Genomic DNA, 23,258 nt, shown 5'->3' on the forward strand with positions numbered 1-23,258 from the left:
GCAAAATTTTGTAGAAGCACTTTTATTTTTTTGGAGAGCACTGATATTTGAAAGAAAAATTAAATAAATATGACAAAAAAAATCTAACTCCATGTGCGTTTAAGAGTGTGTTTACTTACTAGAATAAGAGTAAGAAGCATGAAATTCTCTCACTCTAGTGTTTACATGCTTATTTAAGGGTAAAAGTGGGAATCCTACTTCATGACTCTCACCCACTTTTGGAGTGTGGAGTGAGATTACCACTCCAATATTCCCACTTTCACCTATTCTTTTTTTACCATTCCCTTTAAATATAACATAATTATATTTATTAAAATAAAATATTAAATAAAATATAATTGTATTTATTAAAATAAAATAATGTTACATTTATTCAAAAATAGTAATATCATATCTACTTAAATAATATCATTATATTATTAAATAATATTATATTTATTTATTTACATTATTTATCAAAATTATTTATTTATTAAGACAATAATTTACATTGATTCTAAGTTAAAATTACTTAAAAATAATATTATAATATTCACATAGAATTAATGATATTACTAAATAATATCTTTATTTGAAAATATAATATTATTATATTTATTTAATTTTAATAATTAATAATAATAAATATTTTATTCTAAGAAATATTAATTTTCTACTATATTATTTATAATAAGGTTTCATTTGTGTTGCTCTTATAAATAATTTTTATTTTACTTAATTGAAATTAAAATTAATACAAAATTTGTGATTTACATAATTGAGAATGTTAAAAATAATTGCTAAGTCATATGATTAAAATTAATAATAAAATAACTAGTTTATTTTAGAAATATATTTTTATTCAATTTTTAATTAAGAACTACAATTCTTTATATAAGGGTAAAACTGTAATTAAAAAAATTCAATCCTAATACAAAACAAATTAAACACATAAATGAGATTCTAATTTTTATTCCACAATCTCATTCCAGTGTAAGTAAATAACCGACTCCCACTCCAACTCTACACTCACAATCATAAGATTCTCACTCCTCAAGATTCCAATTTAATCTAAAAAATAAACGTTACCTAAATACTTTGTTTACAAAATTGTAATAATATCATATGGGATTACTATCCATTATATCACCCTATGGTCTGCTTTCATTTATCAATTAATCTGATGGGTTCGCCTCAATCTGAGATGTAGAAATATGGGCCTCGTCCTAGGTCCAATTTGAGTTTAGAATCGGGTTGATCCATTAAGGCCTGTTCCTGCCGAGCCCCATAAATTACAAAAATTACATAAAATATAACTAGAAATCTTAATAACACTTCTCAAACAAAGTGCAAACGTTAGGTATATAAAAAAGAAACGCAAATGAAATGAAGAAAGCAAAGGAAAATGAAAGGAAACGAAATGGTGATTGATGAGTGATGATTGATGATTGATGAGCACAGCTGATAACATCTACTTAGCTTAGCGCAGTTGTTTTTGTCATTGCTTGCACCCCGCCATTGAACAATCTCTTTCTTCCACTGTACATATTCCAAATATGCTCTCAAATAACGTTTTATTTAGTGTTATTAATTAATTAATTAATTCAGTGGAGTCGACAAAAAACCAAATCCAATTTGTTATTTTGATTTGGTCAATTATTTTAAAACCCAAAACCCTATAAATATTATTCGCCAACCTCAAATACCCACTACAGTTTTTGAGTTTTTGAAGGGAAATATAGGACAGCCTAGAGGAAGAAAATGGTTTCTCAGGTTTTGGTAGCTCTTGGGCTTTCACTTGTGGGTGGATTGAGTACTTCTATTGGTGAGTTTTATTGGAAATTTAGAAACTTTTGGTTCATTTTTTGGTTAAATGTTTCTGGGTATTTGCTACCTTTCTGTTTTAACTCTTTGGCGTTGCTAGTTTTTCTGCTTAAATTCATGAAGTTGACTTTTTAAGGTCTTGTGCTTAGAAGCGTCTGATTGAAATTTAAGGTCTTTTACTAATGTGATTGTGTTTGTTGACTGCTAATTATTGATTGTTTTTATGTTTTTGTGGTATTGGGTATTTGTTGAGTTTGTATTTTACGTCAAATTTAGTGGATTCTGCTTGTTTATATGGAATTTAGAGGGAGTGAATGTGGTAGAGCTGAGCCGAGTTAAGCTGAGTTGTGATGACTAGTTGAGAATAATGTGATTAAAGAATTGTGCATTTCAGTTAAATGGAAATCTGAATTTGGCCTTAAAATTTTAACTTATGATTTGTTTAAATGGATTTTTGATTAAAAGGACAAACCATGGTTATCAAATTAGATGGCTGGTTATATTCATCGGAATAGTATTAAAAAGTCCTTGCTTTATAAGAGTTTATGGGTGATGTCTATGACTGACAAGATAACTAGAAGTTAATAGATGAGGGAATAATTTGTCCTTTTTCTATTTCTCTTCTTTATGATGGTAGTCAAGGGGACTGAGTGATCTATGGTATGATATTCCTCTTCCCAGATTCGTGTAGCTAGAAAATGGCATGAATGAGAAGTTGAGATAAGTCTTAGAATATATCATGCATAATGTTTGTAGAGAGTGATTCCAATGAGGTCTAGTTGATAATCTGGTTCTACATGCTTGATATTGTTGCAGGTGCACTTTTTGTTGTTCTTAATGAAGCTCCCAATTTGAAGGTGCTTGGGCTTTTACAGGTAATTTATAATGTTGTGTCTTCATTTCTGTTGTAAAAAACTGAGTTTTTGTTTTTAATTTTATTTTTTTGTTTTGAGAAAGTGCATGTCGCTTGTGTAGTGTTGATGGATTTTTTGAAGTATAGTTTACTGGGGCATGAGATAAAAAGATGAATGATAACACTCTGATTAATGACATTGTCTAAATCATAGTTGGCTTATGTGCAGGGTTTTGCTGCGGGTCTGATGCTGAGCATATCGTTTCTAGATTTGGCTCATAATGCCATAAACTCCATTGGCTTTTTGAAAGGGAACCTTTGGGTCGGCTGTGCTCCCTGTATTTATGTTTTTATTGTTTAACTTTTAACTACACTGGCTTATTCCTGTTGATTCTAACAATAATTTTAACATCTTGGCAATGTAGTTTTTTTCTGGTGTTATATTCTTCGCAATCGTTGCCAATTTTATCCCTGAACCATCACTTGCTCAGGGTTCTGATCTAACAAGTAAAAAGGTTTCAAAGTTCTATCCTCCTAATAAATGATTATATTCATGATGTTCTTGCATATGAGATTGACTTTGGAGCTTCTGTATTCTGCTGATATCTTTACAAGTATATTAACAGTTTTTTACATTGTGCTTGAGAACAGAAAAACAAGGATGAAGGGGGTAAGGACATTATGAAAAAGCATCGTCGCCAAGTTCTTTTTAGTGGGATTATTACAGCCGTAGGTATGACTACATTGTCGTTATGGTTGAGCTCTTCTAGTCTGAGATTATCCTTTCAGTAGGTTCAGTCATTACTTGCGATTTCTGTGCTAGAGTAATGTAGGCAAACACCAAAGGTTGAATCGATGATGCAGCCTATTACTTGTCTAATTAGTTGATCATTGACTGCACTTCCTCAAAAGTTTGCGAAGAGAACACTTAGTGTTTATAGCTTCATTAAGGGCTAAGAAGGGTTTTATTTTAATTTTTTCTTTATTTTTAATGGCATCTAAGTTTGTGGAAACTGAGAGAACTGATAGCATATTGTGGCGCATTGGCTATTTTAAAGATTTGGGAAATGCTGGAGGTGTCAATAACATTTGGCTATTTGAGCTGTAAAAAGTGGTTTTTGTAGGGCTTAGGGTGGGTTCAATGATGATAAGAATCGAAGTTGAGGAGGAAAAAGGAAAAGAGAATTGCATTGCAGAAATGGAAATTCATATCTGCTTAAAATTTATAATCTTAGTTTATGCATACATTTGAAAGTTCCTGGGGATTTTGGTTCCACAATAAATGGACTAATAAATTTGAAACTTAGAAGTAGAAACCTGAATGTTGAACCAAGCTAAAATTCACGCATGAAAGCTCGAAAAGAAGTTAAGTTGTTAATCAAAGAAGACACATGAGAACATAAACGCAAGCCATACAGAAAACCTTGTAGATCTTCAAACATTGTACTATTAAGATTGAAGAGATCAAAGGGAAAAGGAGAAAAAAAAAAGCATTTACTGCTAGGAACATGAAGAGTAATGATTAATAGTAGCTAATTTTGATAAAAGTTCCTAGTAGATCAAGGAACTATTTTGTCAATGTTTGCAATTTTTATTTACTTTTTAGGAAAATTCATTTGTCGAAGTTAGATAAAACGAGACAAAACCCACTATAGGCACTATGTAGTTGAGCTGGTAGTTCTCTTTTAATTTTACAAGAGGTCTTGGGTTCCAGTCCAAGAGAGAGGAGCGTATTGAGTGAATTTTCTACAATGACAAATTAAATGCTATTTTTCTTGGCCTGATAATGATAGATAATCTCAATTCACAATAACCTTCACAACGCTTCAATATTTCTATGCATAAAATTAGGAGAAACTCTTATCAATCAATTGATGTGTAATAATACAATCTCCAATTCTGGATAAATCGAGTACTTATATTGGGTTTCAACTGATAAATTTCTCTCTGGGTTGTAGGCATAAGCTTGCACAATTTTCCTGAGGGAATGGCCGTATTTCTTGGATCAATGAAGGTAGCCTTCACTGTTTATATTTTGGTAACAATTTATCATGTTAATGATAGGTTAATTCACTATGCAGTCATATTAATGAATAGACTTGTGGCAGCCCATTGCAGTGTTTAAGTTAACATCATAGTTGTAATAAATTACATAGGAAACCAAAACAAACCAATTTCATTTTATATGGATGATCCTGCTTTGGCATAGGCCAATATTGAATAATGACCTGTACTTTTATTCTGTTATTTCGCTTGACATAACCAACTCAATATGCTAAACAGAAATTCGGAAACTATGTGCTCCATGAGTTATGATACCCCTTTTGGCGTACCATGTGGGACTGGATAAGCTCATAAGATAGAATAATATTTTATCTTATATTTGGTGTAGGGTTGAGTAAACTGATCTAATTTTGAAAACCATAAAATGAATATGATGAAAAAAGGAAAATAAAAGAAAAAAAAAATTTCGTTAATGAAATGTTCATTATACATAATGTTATTGTCATATGAGTTTGATTTGGTTGAATGCTGATATTTCTTATTTTAGTTGCAAGTTAACCTACTAATGGGTCTACAAGCATAAGGAATTGATGCCATATTGTTCAACTGATACACAAAATTCTAAATGAATATTCCATTAATGGTATTGGATTAGTGATATGGTATCACAAGAGCTTGTGCTGATAATTCCAGTTTGTTTGCCACTTGCTTCTCATGTAGGGCCTTCGTGTTGGCCTTAATTTGGCAGTTGCCATTGCTTTGCACAACATCCCTGAGGTATATATTCTGAGATCTCGTACTATGGAATTTTTAGTTTTCTTCGTTCATTGCTTTACAATATGTCACAGGTTATTCAACTACATTACTTTCTACTGTAGCTGTATTTACATATACTTGGCTGAATCATTAATTATAAATGATAAAAGTCAAGCCAAGTTTAAAATCATTGCTATATCTCTCTTTTTTTTTTTTTTTTTTTTTTGTGAATCAGTTTGGTCCATGAAAGCAAATATCATAATATTGGAGAAGAGAATTTGCCATCTTAATTTCTTATTAAAGTCATGCCAGATTGCTAGCTTTTCGTAGCTTCATAATCAACATCATTTCTTGTCTCTTTCTGGATACTAAATTAATTGAATTTGATCACATGTCAGAAAATTATTTACTATGGTGACCAAGCTTTTTGAAAATTAAAAATTATGAGAAAGTGATATTTCAGTAAAGGGATACTATTTATTTTAAGGAATACAAGTCATCTATTGATATATTAATGATGTTGAGCAATAATGAATATCCTTTTATGTTGGCATTCATTCTAGTTTTTCTTATTCAGGGTGTTGCTGTTGCTCTTCCTGTTTATTTTGCAACACAGAGGTAAGAATCCCCAAGGCACTATTTAGCACAGCATTTTCAAAGCACTTAATGGAACAAGAATAAGAAAATAATAGGAGAAAGATTTATGCATTTATCACATTTTCGACATGATTGAATTTGATTTTTATTACTCTCTGCTCAATATGGGTTTTCTCAACCTGATCTAATTTTGGCATTGGAAGGTCTACCCAACTTAACACACTTTTTTGGCTCTTGCTGAATATTATTGCTTGTTCCAAGATAATCGGAATACGTGCTTAAGATGCTAGCTTGAACAAAACAACATTTAATCATAGTTTTATCATGCATTGTGTGTGTGCATGCGTGTATGCCCCAATTACCTCCTAACTGTAATTTTTTAAGTATTGCTAGTTGTTATTGTGATACCATGTGATGCAAATAAAATTCATTTATAGGATTACTATTAACTTTTCATTGTATTTACATGTCTTAGCAAGTGGCAGGCATTCAAATTGGCTACTCTTTCTGGTTTTGCGGAGCCTCTTGGAGTTATAATTGTGGGTATGTTTACTATCCTTGCGGAGCAGGTGATATCTGATAAAAAGGGGAAAAAATTAATTTGTCCTAATTTTTGGCTCTTTTGTCTTGTTAGTTTGTAAAGAGTAAATGAGTAGTGGGGTGTCATTATTTACACAACTTGGCTAAATATTCTGCTTTGCTGGTAAATGGTTGCGAGGTAGTTGTTACTCGAGTAGACTGTTAGACCAATGAAAACTTATGTTAGGCGCAAATATAAAGAGGCAGAGGCAGTTTAGTAATTTTAAGGGCGGGGGCAATTTTATTATTAATTAGGGTTCAGGTATAAATAAGAGGTTATGGAGTCATTTAGGGTTTATGTTGAATTTTGTCTAGTATTAGGAACCATTAGGAGTTTTGGGAGAGATTGACCTACCTCTCGAATTGTAGGTGAGGATTGATTGTTTGTTTTCTTTTGATTTAATCAATAAAAGTCAGCCCTAATTTAGCCCTAAGTCCTATCATAGACAAGTGTTAGAAGGTGCAGTAAAATACATTAAGGAGCAGTTTAGCTTATTAATTATGATAAATTTCTGACAAAGTCCTCTGTTGAATATTATTGATAACTTTTATGAATATTATAGAAATGTTTAACTTCACAGATATATGTATGCCGCAAAGTGTCTATTTCAATACTGTAATTTGTGAAATATTAGTACTTGTCAGTAGAAGTATTATAATTATGTGTTTTTTGTAAGAACAAGTTTTAACAGTATATATGATGTCTTTATATTGAATCTTAGTCTCTTTGCTTGCAAGAATTTGTTTTAACTGTTGATGAAGTGTATTTGAACTGCTTACAATGGATGCCTTTTCTTTTGTTTATCAGCCTACTTATTTCCAAGCAGTTTAAGTCCTGAAATTCTCGAGGGTTTGCTAGGATCAGGTTTGATTTATTGTCAATTGTTTGACATCTCTAGTTAATAGAAAATTATGTTGAGTTACAACGACTTTCCCAGCAATTCTATTTTTATGATTGCAGTTGGGGGAGTGATGGCCTTCCTAACTTTGCATGAAATGCTGCCGTTGGCCTTTGATTATGCGGGTCAGAAGCAAGCCGTGAAAGCTGTATTCGTTGGGATGGCTTTCATGTCTGCAAGGTAATTAAATTTATGACTAAGAAACTCTGTTTTGGTTGCTACATCCGAAGCACTCTCTCTAGTTAGGAGGATAAATCAGGCTGCAGAATCTTGCAGTTACATGTCTACTTTGATTACGGAAAAATGTTATAAGAAAATATCTTTGTTTTGCAAGTTTATGATTATATATATGAGCACAAAGTCATCAGACTAGGCCAATTATTTTGGCAAGAGAACGCTTGATATCCATTGCTGAGTCAATGTCTTGGCTCAATCCTATCTTCCCACCTGTAGAGGGAGGAGGAAAAAGATGGCATTTGCCTTTGCATTTGTTTGGGCATTAGCTTGGATTATGGTTTATTCACCTTCAGCCAAGCTTGTTAAGTTGGTGCGGTCAATTCGGCTGATACACGAGGTCTAATGATCAGTTTCACTCTCACCAAATGAGTAAACAAAGAACAATGATAGAACTTCTTTATTTGTTAGAGAGAATGCAAAGTAGTCATCTTCCAATTGACATGAATAATAAGCACACAAGTATTTCAGACTGTCCTCACTTGAGTTGTATTCTGCTGTAAAAGCCCTTATAATACAGACCAAGTCTTCATCAGTTTGCTTAAATTTTTTCTTTGTAAGGATATTCTTACATGAATCATTTCTGCTTTTGCAGCTTATATTTTCTTGAAATCAGCTTGCCGGCAGAGATGAGCTTGTAGCTGCCACATGTCATGACATTTGTACATTCCTGAACTGCCTCGATGGTTTCTATCATAAGGTTGCTGCCTGCCTTACTGTTCTTTAGCCAAAAAGCCAACCTGTGGAGCTGCTATGAAAAATAGTAATTCTTATGATTCAACTCAAAATTGTACGCTCAAATGGAAAATGTATGTGACAAGAAAAAGACCCCAAAGGCTTGTGTATTTTTTATTATTGTCTTTCCTCCCTAAGCTTCTTCGATATTACGCTGATCGATCCATTTATTTTCTTGCCTTTGATTTTACTTTTTATCTTTTTAAAGGTTCAGCCGGAGATGAGAGTCCTCACCCATTAAATACCAATATTTATCCTCGGTTATTACTCGAACTCGAATGATAATTTGTGTGCAAAGCGCAGTGTTGAGCTCCCCTAACGGGCAAGCCATTGATTTTACTTTATTTGCTGATTCAAAATGGTTCCGTTGAATTTTCACACTCATCTCTTGTTCAAATCTAGCCCACTGACTTCAAATGATTTTGGTCAGGGCTTCCCCCAGCTTGGGTGATAAAGTTTTTGGGTGTGCATTCAGGTTCTGCAGAAGACAAAACGGAACCACTCATTTCGGCTTTTCATTCTGTTTTTATGAGTTACTGCTACTGCAACAGTTTTATGACATTTAATTTGTTGTCTTCCTAAAGAACAAGATCTCTTAAGTACATATTCCTTCAAACCTTTCATTTTCCTACAAGCTCCTCAGAAACTTCACACATAATGCCTAATAATATTCTAAACGCAATGCCCCGACTTGATCATTCCGTATAAAGAGGTGGGTTGGGTGACAATAACCAGTACAAGATTAATTGAATATTTTGTTGTCAATTGTCATACACACTTATGTGGGTCCTCAGATTAAGAGATACTCTTAAGTCTTAATCAACTCAATATTATTCGGCCTTTATTAAAGATATTGGAGGTGGCTTTTTCTCATTAGGAAGTAAACGATGTCCATTTATATGTATATGTTCATCCAATTGAGGATAGAGCTGCAGCACAACTATTGTCAAATAAAACGTTCATCTACTCTTCTCTATTGCAAATTCTAAATTCCTGGTTAGAGCCTCAAGTCACAATCCTCAAATTTTGGGAAATTTACGCAACTAACTATAAAATTTTATGCCGTTTCCATTTTAACCCCACAAACTAATTTCTATCAACATTAGCAAAAAAAGAACGTTTTAGACCAAAATGCCCCTCTCACATCTCTCCCCCAACAATCTTTCTTTCACGTAATCTCTCCCAAAGCCAAGAAACACCCATAGTCGGCGGCAACTTCAACCCTCGTCGGCGGCGGCTCCACCCATCATCGGCGTCAGATCTACCTTCTACGGCCTTCAACAAAACCTAGGTTAGTCATTTTATTTATATTTCATTAATTTAAAATGAAATTTTAAAATAATAGTGGTGGTGGTGCTTGTAGTGGGGGTTGTTATTTTGGGAGTGTGTTATTTTGGGCGTGATTTGTCATTTTGTTGTTTTGGGGAGAATGGTGCTTGCGGGAAGTGCTGCCCAGCGACGGGCGCTAGAGCGTGCGTCGCTGGGCAGCAACATGCGCGCTCGAGCTGACAGCAAGGTGCGCGCTCGCTCGCGCGCGCGCCTGTCGCACTAAGTTTGGTGCGACAGGCAGTACAGTTTTATTTTTTGTTTTACCAAAAATTAATTTCCTTGTTATTGTATTATAAATGCAATCTAATAATGTTAAAAATATTATAGATACATGGCAAAATTAGAAGTGTCAAGAAACGAATTAGGCAAGATGATATTTGCTTATGTCGATCACTTCCCGGGGCGAATTTCGAGTATGTGTAACTTATCTCCGGTCGAAAAGTCATCGAGCGAAAATTAACAAAACGGCAACCGCATCTATTCAAAAAAGACATATTTGGGCATTTTTTGGAGTGCCAAAGTTTTCCGTTTAGTGATGTAATTTTGCACAATACTTTGCTTAGGCAAGTGGCTCATGGAGAATACGAGCGAGATGATCAATCATGGTTTCAAATTGGTGAGCATTTGATACGCTTGTCAATTGGAGAATGGTGCCTAGTTATTTGACTTTCCTATGGCGCAGATACCACACTGGGAAATAATAAATCGGGCCATAGGTTACTGAAAACGTATTTTGGTGCTGATTTATTTTGCAACATCACTGTTAAGCAATTCGATGTATTATTTGAGAAGTTGAATTTTTAGGCTATGGACGACATTGACACATTAAAGATCACGCTCTTTTATTTTGTGGATAGAGTTTTAAATGGAAGAAAGGGCCACTGTCAAATCAATTTCGATTGGCTGAACGAAGTTGATGATATAAATTACTTCTGAAATCGTCCATGGGGTTGTTTATCATAGGAAACGATATACGAGAGTCTTGACAATGCACTGTATGAGAAAGACGAAAAATTTATTTTGTGGATAGAGTTTTAAATGGAAGAAAGGGCCACTGTCAAATCAATTTCGATTGGCTGAACGAAGTTGATGATATAAATTACTTCTGAAATCGTCCATGGGGTTGTTTATCATAGGAAACGATATACGAGAGTCTTGACAATGCACTGTATGAGAAAGACGAAAAATTTAAGACGACTTAGTTGGAAAATCCATATCATAAGATAGAAAAGTACAATCTATACAGCTTTACGTCTATGGTTTAGGTGCGTTGTTTTTTTTAGTAATAAGTTCTGTAACATTAAATATTTAATGATAGTTTTAATAGCTTTTTCACTTTGGTTGTTACAGGCTTGGATTTACGAAGCGATTGGAGGTTTGTCGTCAGCATGGGTCGTGAAAACGAAGAAGAAGATTCCCCGCATCGTGCAATTGATGCCCATGGCTTCTTTGAAAATCAACTTTGCTGAGGTTTATTCATTCTTCAATGACGACCAGCTTACGGTTATGTCTATCTCATTCGACTCGACGCAATGAGATTCTTACATCGCTTACGGTTATGTCTCGGCTCATTACATTACCCACATCTAACAGTCCGCCGGTTAATGTCCTCACCAGCCGAGGGTATTATGAGCTCTTTACGACGACCAGGTGGTGGTGCCTCAACTGGTGGATATACGTGCATCTCTTGAATTTCGTTTGGAACTTCCGAATCATCCACGTCGCCAACCAGCTCCACTGGTTGTGCATAAACTATCGCCAATGATTCTATGGTGTAAAAGTCCGAACAAATGTTAATGAAATCCACTCGGACAATTAGACACGCCGCAATTGCATGAGCGCATACAAGTTGATCAAGCTGAAATACTCTGCAGGAGCAAGTTTTCTTTTGTAGGTCAAGTAAATATTCCTTAATCTTATCACCTACAACTTGAAATCGATGCGAAGACACCGGCCGAACGATCATTCTTTCAGCTATAGTTTTTCTCTCAGTGACAATTTCATCCGCCCATGTTGTTAGCTGAATACTCATTAATTTAACTATAATTTTTCTATCATAAAACCATTACGGTAATATTTTCCTAAAATAATCAACAAGATGAGTAACATGAAATCTTCGCGAATCCCTCATGAAAGAATTAACACTCTCCGCGATATTGGTGGTAAGTATGTTGTACCTCCTACCTTCAAACTGAGACCTTGCCCATTTACACGTACCCACATTATTTTCTAAATAATCAGCCGCACCCGAGTGGATCATCCACAACCCTTCAAGTCGTCTTTTAAATTTCTCGTGTCCATATGTTTTTGCTGCATTAATAAAGGCATGCTCAAATTCATCCCAAAAAGCTTTGGACATCTTAAATTTTGACTTAATGTTACCTTTCACATGGTAAAAACAAACGACATGAGTTGCATTGTGAAATACTTTCAGAACGGCTCTCCTTATGACAGTGCATCGATCAAAGATAATTACCAACTCAGGTCTATCGTCAATCACTCAGTGTAACTTCATCATAAACCATTCCCAAGCATCATTATTTTCTGAATCCATGACCCTAATGGCTAACGGATACAATTGATTATTACCATTTAGACATGTTGCTACGAACATGCTTCCACAATATAGCCCCTTTAGATGAGTACTATCTACAGTAATGACAGGCCGAATGTACTGCATAAAACCCTTGATGAAAGATCCAAGTGCTACAAAGTAGTACAAGAAATTACCATCTCCATCCCGCTCGAGGTGAGTGACTGTACCCTCATTCGCTTTAGTCAGTACGTGAGAGTATTTAGGGAGCAAGTTGTATGACTCTGCAGGGTTGCCTCAAATTATTTCAAGATCAACTTCTCTGACCCAATATGCCTGCTAGTATGTTAACTGAACATCGTATTCCTGCTGCATAACTACTCTGATGTTATTCAGAGTATAAATCCTCTTTTTTTGAATATATTTATATGTGATAATATGACCGACAACTCGGCTTCTTACTTGATGACGACCATCAACCAATACCTCGTTATGATAAGTGTGTACATTGTCAATTCTACTAATCACCCAAGGCACATTTTGCTCGTTCGAACTTCTCATTACTCAAATACGCCATTTACATGATTCCGAACAACAGTGAGCCTCGAAACGTGTCGTTGTAAACCGTGCAATCTTGAAATCAAACTTATCCCTAAAGGCAACCTTGCGCAGTTGTAATATTAACTCATTCTTCTCAGCAAATAACTTACCCACACTGATATCATTTGAGTCATAACTACTAAGAAAGCTTGGAGCAACCATGTTTGAAGGCAAAATTGGAGCAAGACTTATGAGGGAGTCAATCCTCCTTCTCGATCGAATCATTGGAGGAATAGATCTATTGTCTCTGTTATTCACAGGAATATTGTCTTCACACTCATCCTCATGCTGAAACGACAGAATATTGGAAGGACCGGCTTCTCCATCATCACCAGCATTATTGAAATGAGTGCCCCTCATGCTATTAGAAGGTTCTGCATAAACATTATCCCCATCTGTCTCATCATGAAGATCATCATTGTCCCGAAAATTATTATTGTGATACGGAGAATATCATTGCTCCAACGACGTCGTTAGTGGTAATACATTTTCTCTAACATCCTCTAACGTAATGTCATTGTCATTAATGTTGTCATAATTATCGCGGATTGGAGAGTAATATTACTGCAGCAATATTTTCCTTAGCAACACCTCTTCTTCATTATCGAGGCTAGACATATTTGCTCTAAAGGAAGTTTCTGTTTCGATATGTGGCTCAATATCTTCGCTCGGAACTCGAGGTGATGTGGTAACGAGTATAGGAATGCATCCATAGTTGGCCACATTGGATGCCATATGCAACACAACCCTCATCATTTCATCATCAAATATATCTATGGGCAGTATACATATATAATATAATGTGTTACTAGACCTCAAAGTTGTCTTCATTGTGATACTATATTCATTAGGATTTATTTGTAACACCTCGTATACTCTTGCCAAAAATTGATAAAAAAGACAATTTTTTTCCAACCAAAAAAGCTCTATTTTTACCATTCACATACTCCATACGGCCATCCTCTAACGTCTCCCACCAACCATCATAACACAATTCAAGCACAACTGAATCCATTAACCCTGAAATTATATAAAAAAAATTAATTGCACACTATCAAATTAACAAAGAGTCAGTTGCAATGAATATGCCTTTTGGTGCGACAGGCTGCTTGTCGCACCAAAAGGCAGAGTCGGTGAATCTGTCTCTTGGTGCGATAGGCTAGCTTCGTGCGACAGGGTGCCTATTGCACAAAAAAGGCAGATTGTCCACGAAGCCTGTCACAAGAAATTTGTGCGACAGGTGCATGTCGCACCAAGCAATCGCACTGAAACTCTCTCGTAAGTTCAGAAAATAACTCATACCACTCAGTGATGTGGATTAGTGTTGGATTCGGATGGATTATGATCGGATTTCACTTTTACCGTTCGCCGCCAGCGTCTGCTGTTGCCTTTTGTCGTCGTCGGTGATGATTCAAGAGTGCAAAGCTGCGTTTGGTTTAATAAAAGAAGAGAAAGAAAGTTGTTTTGATTTGTAAACAAGGATAATTTAGGGAGAAAAACTTGTGTTTGGCTAATGTTGATAGAAAAACGTTTAGAGGGTTAATTGTAAAAATAACAAAAATTTAGAGAATTAATTATAAAAATAATAAAAGTTTTATGGTTATTTTTATAAATTTCCCTCAAATTTTCGTGTAGTATATATCGTATATCATTCCAAATGCACTAGTACCACTATAAAGAAAAAATTTGGACGTGCAATGAAGAATTTCTCTTCAATTAAAAAGTATTGTCTTAATTAATTTTCTGTAGAGAGTGCAAATATGAACGAGTGGGGTCGGGCTGTAATGCAGTGCTGCATGTCATGCAGCTGCCTTTATTATTTTTTTAATAATGCGGATGTAACCGGCCACCGATTCGCTCCTTTTAATCGCTTAAAGCGGCAAATGTTAAAAGAAACTATCATAGAACTCCCTCATTTTAGGAAATATTAAGATAATCAATTCAAAACTAGTAAATTATCAAAGACCCCCTCAACTTTACACCAAAAAAATACTTCCTTTTTCTTTTGATTCATGGAAAATATAGTTAATATATTTAACTTATATCCTAAAAGAAACATAATTAAATAAAATTAATTGGACTAATATATTTAAATAAAAATAATTATATTATTTTTCTTAATATTACATTATAAATTTAATGATATTTTGCCTTAAAAAATGTAACTTATGTACTAATGAGAATACTATTTAAATATAATAAATGGAAATAATTATATATTAATTAAAAAATTTAATTTATTAATTGCACTATTTTTAATATTATGTAATAAATATAATGATATTTTGCTTACAAAACTATCAAAATAATTTTATCAACTTTTAATTACATTAGAATCCGAGTATCTAAACATATAACGAAATCGATTTATTTCCAGATATTTAGAAGAAATCAATTCCAGGATCTCACGATTCACATTCAAGGACTTAAATCCCTACCTACTAAAATGAGGACAATATTTATCCAACTATCAAATAATTATCATTCCAAACATCGTAATTACCCCTCAAATGTTGTTGTTGTTATTATTAGTGGCCAATATTAGTATGTTTTATGTATACCCTCTAAAACAAATATTCATATATTACAAAAATATAAAGCATCTAATATTTGATATTTTTAAATAAAACTCATAATCAATCTCTTGTGCAAATTAATTCATACTATCTTAAGTGAGATTAATTATTTTATTTAATCCTTTTTGCTATAATAATTTTTTTGTTAAACATTAATCAAATTCATAATGGTACATAACATGGATAATTACAATTTGAATGCAACTAATATTGAATAATGTTGTATTATGTTATACTTATAGTTATATAATTTAAGCATGACAGTTATATTTCTAAATTAAATTAAATTATTTGAGTAACATTGCACTCACTATATGGGTACATGATTTGTCTACTAAATGATGTGCAAGTATTATAAAATATGTTCAATCTTAAATTTATATCTATATTTTTTTGAAATTAAGTTAATTTATATCACAACCAAAAAAAATTAAATTATTTAAAAATATGAAAAATATAAATTCATTTTCATAGTAAGCAGTATGTTTTACTAAATTTACTTTTAAAACATTTTATGCCATTGGGGAGAAATATAGTCTTTTAAATTCATTTTTATTTATACGTCTTAAGCTTGTTATAATCTTTGCCACATGAAATATGTTTTCACTGTAATTCTCGCTAAATTTAATTTATATACTTTTATTCTAGTGGTAAAAGAAATTGAATTTGAATATAATTTTTTCAATTTAGTTTTTTTTAACTGATTAAGCATCATGTTACTGTATTACACAGATATTTACAACTGTTATAACAGCAGATTATTACACTGATATTTACAATTAGATATACAAACTGAGACTTATATTATTACATTTTAAATTCTATGAAGTAAGTGCCCAGACAAATAACCCTCACGGAGGAGGAGTGTCTCCACTCCACTTGTATTTCGTAAGGGAGAAAAATTTTACAAATAATCTCCATATAATTATGTTTAATTAAGGGAGTTTGAGTCTATGAGGACTCGAATTATTGCCCTCATAGTCATGTTTTACTTTAATGGTGTGTTTACTTCATGGAATGAGGAATGAGAATGAAGGAATAAAAATGAAACATATATTTACTTGGCAAAATGTAATTTGGGAATGAGAATAAAATGTGTGGGTCCCACACAATTTGGGAATAAGGAATGGGAATCTCATTCCCGGGGGTTGGGAATGTGAATGAAATATATGTTTACTTTTGTATTCCTCTAATTTTTTCATATTTTCTAAATTACCCTCATTCAAATCACAATTAATTTTATTATTTTAATTTATCAAAAATTTATTATTATTTTAAATGTCATTAATGATAATTATTATTATTATCAAATTTTATTAACTTTATTATTTTAGTTATTATTAATTATTTTTATTTTTATTATTAATATTATCATTATTAACAATAAAAATAATGATAAAAATAATAATTAATAAAAATAATTAATTTATCATTATTTTTATTATTATTAATAAAAATAATAATAAAAATAATTAATAATAACTAAAATAATAAAGTTAATAAAATTTAATAGTAATAATAATCTAATTTTCATTATCTAGATATAAAAATGATATTAATTAAAAATAATAATAAATGTTAATAATAATATTAATAAAAATAATATTAACAATAATTAATAATAATTAAAATAATAAAGTTAATAAAATTTAATAATAATAATAATAAATGTTAATAATGATAATATTAATAAAAATAATAATAACAATAATTAATAATAACTAAAATAATAAAGTCAATAAAATTTAATAATAATAAATGTTAATAATAATAGTAATAATAAAAACAACAATAATGATAATATTGTTAATAATGATAAATTAATTATTTTTATTAATTATTAATACTATAAGTATTTTGGTAAATTGATTTTCATTCACATTCCTCATTCCCATTTATTTTGTCAAGTAAATACATCAATGACATTTCAGCACATTCTCATTCCCATTTATTTTTGCCGAGTAAACATTAAAATCGCATTCTCATTCCAACTCATTCTCATTCCCAGCCCATTCCTATTCTACCACATTCTCATTCTATGACGTAAACGCACCATAAGGTCAATGGTTCACCACTGGGCTAAAGCCTAAGTGGCTAATTTAGCTTAATAACAACTAAATTTACTCCCATGGATTCAAACATCAACTATTTTGTTTTTAATTCAAATGATTTACAACTGCATTAATTAGTACCCACAACGTGATTATTAATATACTTACAAAGTAATATATCTCATCTATATTAAATTATCAATATATTTGTAGAAAATTAATTTTATATTAGCACAAAAGTTTAAAATATATCTTTTTTATGTAAAATTTATACATAGAAAAATTTTGGCAAGTAAAACTACCGCCTCAATGAAAATATTATTTACAAATTACAAAAATGAATTTTTAGATTTTGAATGGTCACAACAAATTTATCCGTGGAAGTTTTGTCATACATCATCACTCTTTTGTAACTTGCAAAAATCAATTGCATAATCAAAATGTTAATGATATCCATCGAGTGCAAAAATAGCGTAGGACATATGTACATTCTTATTATATTTAATTATAAATCCCACAGGATATGATATTAATAATAATAACTGTAGTAATATCCAACAAGCACACAGAAAAAAAAATAGAGATGCTCAACTAAAATAGATTAACTAAACTTTAATCTTGTAAATTAAAGTATTTTTGTAACTTAACTTATATCATCATAGCTTTAGAAGCATAGCAATTGCAATCCTTCTTACTTGTTATTTATTTATTTACCGTTGACGTTATGAAAAACTAAAGCAATTAATTTGAAAAGTAAAGAGAAAGATGAAAATAAATGCATAGATTTATTTTTAATATAATTAAACGCTATTAATTAAAATGATTACAATGAGAATAGATATGTATAAAAGTTAAAAGCTCAAGTATACATACAATCAAACTCAAAAGATTGCATGAAGTAATGAAGATGAAAAAAAAAAGGACTTAGATTATGGACTCAAAATGTTGAAAATGATGAAGGGTTGCAATAAAAAAATTCTTAGTATTATGTGGTAAATTGATATTTGTTAAAATAGTAAGGGGTCAACCATAATTTGCCTTATTGATATTATTGTTATTTTCAACAAGTAATTTATTATTAGTAAAAAAAAAGAACCTGAAACATGTACTGGTAGTGTTGGAATATAATAAAAATAATAGGAACATAAAACCATTATTAGAGTTTAACAAGAGTTGAGGAGCATAACTTAAAAGTTTGAAGAACTTAACAAAAATATGATAAAGTTTAATAATAAGTCGAGAACTAGAAAATAAACTTGAAATATCTAAGTAAAATGTTAGAAATCAATAAAAAGAGTTGGAATACAGAACCAAAAAGTTGTGGGAACAAGAGTAGAAGAAGTTAACCTAAAAGTTGAAATAACTTATCATGAATTTGATAAATTCAAACACGAAATAGGGATCTGAAAAGTAAATTTGACATATTTACCCAAAATTTGAAATTCAATGAAAAGAGTAGAAATATTGAACAAAAAAGTTGTGAAAAGATAAGTTGGAATAACTTAGCGATAACTAGATAAAGTCTAACAGGATATAGAGATATAAAAAATAAACTTGAAATGTTAACCTAAAAATTTGAAATTTAATAAGAAGAGTGGAAATATAGAACAAATAACTGGTGGAAAAATGAATTGAAACAACTTACCAAGAATTTGATAAATTTTAATGGAAAGTGGGGATCTAAAAATTAAACTTGAAATTTCCAAACAAAAAGTGGGAATTCAATAAAAAGAGTAGGAATATAAAACCAAAAAGTGGTGGAAAAAAGAGTTGAAGAGGTTAACCTAAAATTTGGAAAGAGTTACCAAGAATATGATAAATCCAACAATAATTAGGGATCAAAAAATAAACTTGAAACATTCACGAAAAATACTTAAATTAAATGAAAAGAGTAGAAATATAGAACAAAAAAAATGGTGAAAACAAGAGTTGAGGAGCATAACTTAAAAGTTCGAAGAACTTAAGAAAAATATGATAAAGTTTAACAATAAGTTGAGATCTATAAAATGAACTTGAAATATTTAACCAAAATATTAGAAATTAATTAAAAGAATTGGAATACAAATACAAAAAGTAGTGGGAACAAGAGTGGAAGAAGTTACCCAAAAGTTGAAATAACTTAACAAAGATTTGATAAATTCTAACGCAAAGTAGGGATCTAAAAAGTAAATTTGACATATTTACCCAAAATTTGAAATTCAATAAAAAGAGCAGAAATATTGAACCACAAAGTGCTGGAAAAATAAGTTGGAACAACTTAACGATAACTAGATAAAGTCTAACAGGATATAGAGATATAAAAAATAAACTTGAAAAATCAACCTAAAAATTTGGAATTCAATAAGAAGAGTGGAAATATAGAACGAATAACCGGTGGAAAAATAAATTGAAACAACTTACTAAGAATTTGATAAATTTTAATTGAAAGTGGGAATTTAGAAATTTAACTTGAAATTTCCAAATAAAATGTTGGAATTCAATAAAAAGAGTAGGAATATAAAACCAAAAAGTGGTGGAAAAAAGAGTTGAAGAGGTTAACCTAAAATTCGGAAAGAGTTACCAAGAATATGATAAATCCAACAATAATTAGGGATCAAAAAATAAACTTGAAACATTCACGAAAAATACTTAAATTCAATGAAAAGAGTAGAAATATAAAACAAAAAAAATGGTGGAAACAAGAGTTGGGGAGCATAACCTAAAAGTTCGAAGAACTTAACAAGAATATGATAAAGTTTAACAATAAGTTGAGATCTATAAAATGAACTTGAAATATTTAACCAAAATATTAGAAATCAATTAAAAGAATTGGAATAAAGAACCAAAAAGTAGTGGAAACAAGAGTAGAAGAAGTTAACCCAAAAGTTGAAATAACTTAACAAGAATTTGATAAATTTTAACAGAAAATAGAGATCTAAAAATTGAACTTGAAATTTCTAAACAAAATGTTGGAATTTAATAAAACGAGTAGGAATATAGAACAAAAAAGTGGTGGAAAAATAAATCGAAATAATTTACCAAAAACTAGATAAAGTTTAACAAATTGTAGAGATATGAAAATAAACTTGAAATATCTATCAAAAAATATGGAAGTTGATGAAAAGAGTGGAAATATAGAACCAAAAGCTAGTGGGAAAATGAGTTGAAACAACTTACAAAAATTTAGATAAATCATTACTAGAAATAGGAATTTGAAAAGTAAACTTGAAATATGCATTATAAATATTGGAATGTGACAAAATAAGTAGGAATGTAACCATTTTGTGATATGTTTATATTTTTTGTACTATTTTTAAATTTTAAATTATTACAATCTTTTTCCTTATTTAATTAAAATTTTACTCTTTTTTTTCCAAATTTTTTCATAATTTTTTCACATTAAAAACAAATAAAAATATAATTTTCATTATATTATCCGGTTAAAAACCGGTTGTACCGGTTGCATGCATGTGCTGTATGAGATACAGCGCTGCATGGTAGGTTGACTCGAACGAGTGATATGGGGAAATAAAAATCTTATCAAAAGATCCATTCATGGGACTAAAGCTGTCTAGTCCTATCTTTCGTTATTACACAGAAATAGGGAGCTTTTGATTAGATTTGTGAAAGTTGACGTGAAAGAAAGGGGAATGAATCAAGTGATACAGCTAGAGGGAGACAAAAGAGACCCGTATTTTCTTAAAGCAAAAGAGAAGAAAAGTTATTTCATCAACCAATGAGGAAATTAATAAGAAATAAAAACAAGGCCTCTTTCAAATTCTCTATTGGAAAGAGAAGATCAAACTTGTTAGTTGTTAGATGTACGCATGGACTGATTGAAGGAACATATATTTGATAATTTGAAAGCTTGAATGCGTACATGCATGATGTCCTTATTGCAAGAAAAAAAATAATAATAATATAAATGTACTTAACAATATAGTATTCCGACAATAAATTTGTTTCTTTCAAGAATTTACATGGTTTAATTTTTTTTTTTTAGAAGAAAGTAAACCTTTCCAATTAAAACAACACTAAACCAGAACATTCATCACCTCTGCTGGAATATAATCTATCCAGACAGCAGACATATTTGCTCCCACAACAAATTTTGCTAGGGAATGAGCACAAACATTACAGGTTCTAGGGATATGATTGACAGTTACATTACATGGTTTAATTAGCTTAAGGAATATGTGTTTTCTACTTTATTATATCTTTATTTTGTTTTTTTTTTCAAAAATTAAATATGGCTTTTTATATATCTTCACTTTAAATAAAGGTGATTCGTGGGTCAAGATTAGTGTTACCTTTTGTCGCTTCTCTTGGTTATAGCAATCACTGGAGCAAATTAATTAAAGTTACTTTCGTCACTCCGAAAATACAAACAGCCTTATATTTTTCAGTAGGTAGATCTTTTCATGGATTTAGATACAAGGATTTTGCTCGTCCAAGACATCGTTCTGCTTGTAGATTTTGAAGTTTCTAAGCTTCAAATTTGACGAGAAATACCAAGTATAAATCGGTTCTTATAGAAGATCTAGAACTCCCATTAGTTGTTAAGAGGAGATTCTTAAAAAGAATGTTATTAAGGACTATTCCAGGCGGTGCCCTGATATATTATTTGCCTAGTTAGTGGGGATATCCGTTATTTATATCTAGTGCTCTAGTTTCGATCCTCCCAATTTAACAGTAATCAATTAATAGTTCAGTCAATTTGTTTATCATAATAGATGATGTGTATATGTATTGATATAAATATATATAATAAACCTCTTTATACTGTTATCTTTTATGATAGAATGTAATTTTTATTTACTTTAGGGTGCATTTGATAACTTGTATTATATTATATTATATTGCATTAAAATATTATTTCTTATGTAAACCCATCTTTGGCCATAACTTTTAATTGCATTGCACTGCATTAAAAAGGTGGTTAGAATAATGAAAGGAACAAAATCATGGCGAGTAGGGTTTATGCTGGCTGTATTGTGTTAATACTATTCATATTTTAAACGTAATCTTTTACTTTCTTTACTCAATAATTTATAATAAATATAAATTTTGTTAAAAATTAATTTATATTTATAGTCAAATAAAATTTAATTTAAATAAAAACATAAAATAGTAATAAACCTAAATATTTAATAAATAAATAAATGATAATGCATTATTTTTACTTTTATTAATAAAATCACTTTAATTATTTTACTTTAAATATGTAAAAAGTATTTTAATTATTGAAACATTTATTATTTACCAAAATACCGACTTTAAAAATAAATCTAAATTAAATAATTATATTCAACATTAATATATAAAAATTAATTTATAAATGAAATTGAAATTTTAATATTAGACTATATTATAATATAATGTAATTTATATTATATAATTATATCATATTGTAATTCAATATAATATTAAATTATAAACTTCATTTATATAATGATAACTAATTTATAAAAATAAATTATATTATGGTATAACATTGTAATAATATACTATAGTATTTTATTAATTGATAATATTATATTTTTAATTTATTTTTAATTTTTAGTGTTATTAAAATTCCTATATAAAAATAATTGTTCAGTAATTAATTTAGAAAATTGATATTATAACACAAAAATATTAATAAAATTAACAATACTAATTTAATTTTAATATCAATAAAAAATAATGTCACTAAATAATCTTATATATAATAGAATCCATACTACATAA

The 23,258-nt window shown here is 30.5% G+C and overlaps 2 protein-coding genes across 2 annotated transcripts; one reads left to right on the top strand and one right to left on the bottom strand.

Moving 5' to 3' along the window:
* Positions 1-1,319: 1,319 nt before the first annotated feature.
* LOC102619069 (zinc transporter ZTP29) lies at positions 1,320-8,630 on the top strand. Its single transcript, XM_006470519.4, has 12 exons — positions 1,320-1,804; positions 2,620-2,678; positions 2,886-2,978; positions 3,082-3,171; positions 3,308-3,389; positions 4,615-4,670; positions 5,381-5,437; positions 5,994-6,034; positions 6,489-6,556; positions 7,401-7,457; positions 7,554-7,671; positions 8,321-8,630. Exons 1-12 carry the CDS (start codon positions 1,741-1,743, stop codon positions 8,364-8,366), a joined length of 831 nt encoding a protein of 276 aa, XP_006470582.1. The 5' UTR covers positions 1,320-1,740; the 3' UTR covers positions 8,367-8,630.
* Positions 8,631-11,365: 2,735 nt separating this feature from the next.
* LOC107175922 (uncharacterized) lies at positions 11,366-11,821 on the bottom strand. Its single transcript, XM_015527827.1, has one exon. The coding sequence runs from the start codon at positions 11,819-11,821 to the stop codon at positions 11,366-11,368; it is 456 nt and encodes a 151-aa protein (XP_015383313.1).
* Positions 11,822-23,258: the final 11,437 nt, after the last annotated feature.

The sequence above is a fragment of the Citrus sinensis genome, chromosome 2 (assembly GCF_022201045.2).
Source record: "Citrus sinensis cultivar Valencia sweet orange chromosome 2, DVS_A1.0, whole genome shotgun sequence".
In the NCBI taxonomy this organism is placed as follows: domain Eukaryota; kingdom Viridiplantae; phylum Streptophyta; class Magnoliopsida; order Sapindales; family Rutaceae; genus Citrus; species Citrus sinensis.

Bases quoted from the DNA above. Each gene is read 5' to 3' on its own strand.
- LOC102619069 (XM_006470519.4), top strand. From the start codon at position 1,741: ATGGTTTCTCAGGTTTTGGTAGCTCTTGGGCTTTCACTTGTGGGTGGA. The intron at 2,979-3,081 runs GTCGGCTGTGCT...TTGGCAATGTAG, and splicing joins TTTTGAAAGGGAACCTTTGG to TTTTTTTCTGGTGTTATATT. The intron at 4,671-5,380 runs GTAGCCTTCACT...CTTCTCATGTAG, and splicing joins TATTTCTTGGATCAATGAAG to GGCCTTCGTGTTGGCCTTAA.
- LOC107175922 (XM_015527827.1), bottom strand. From the start codon at position 11,821: ATGAGTATTCAGCTAACAACATGGGCGGATGAAATTGTCACTGAGAGA.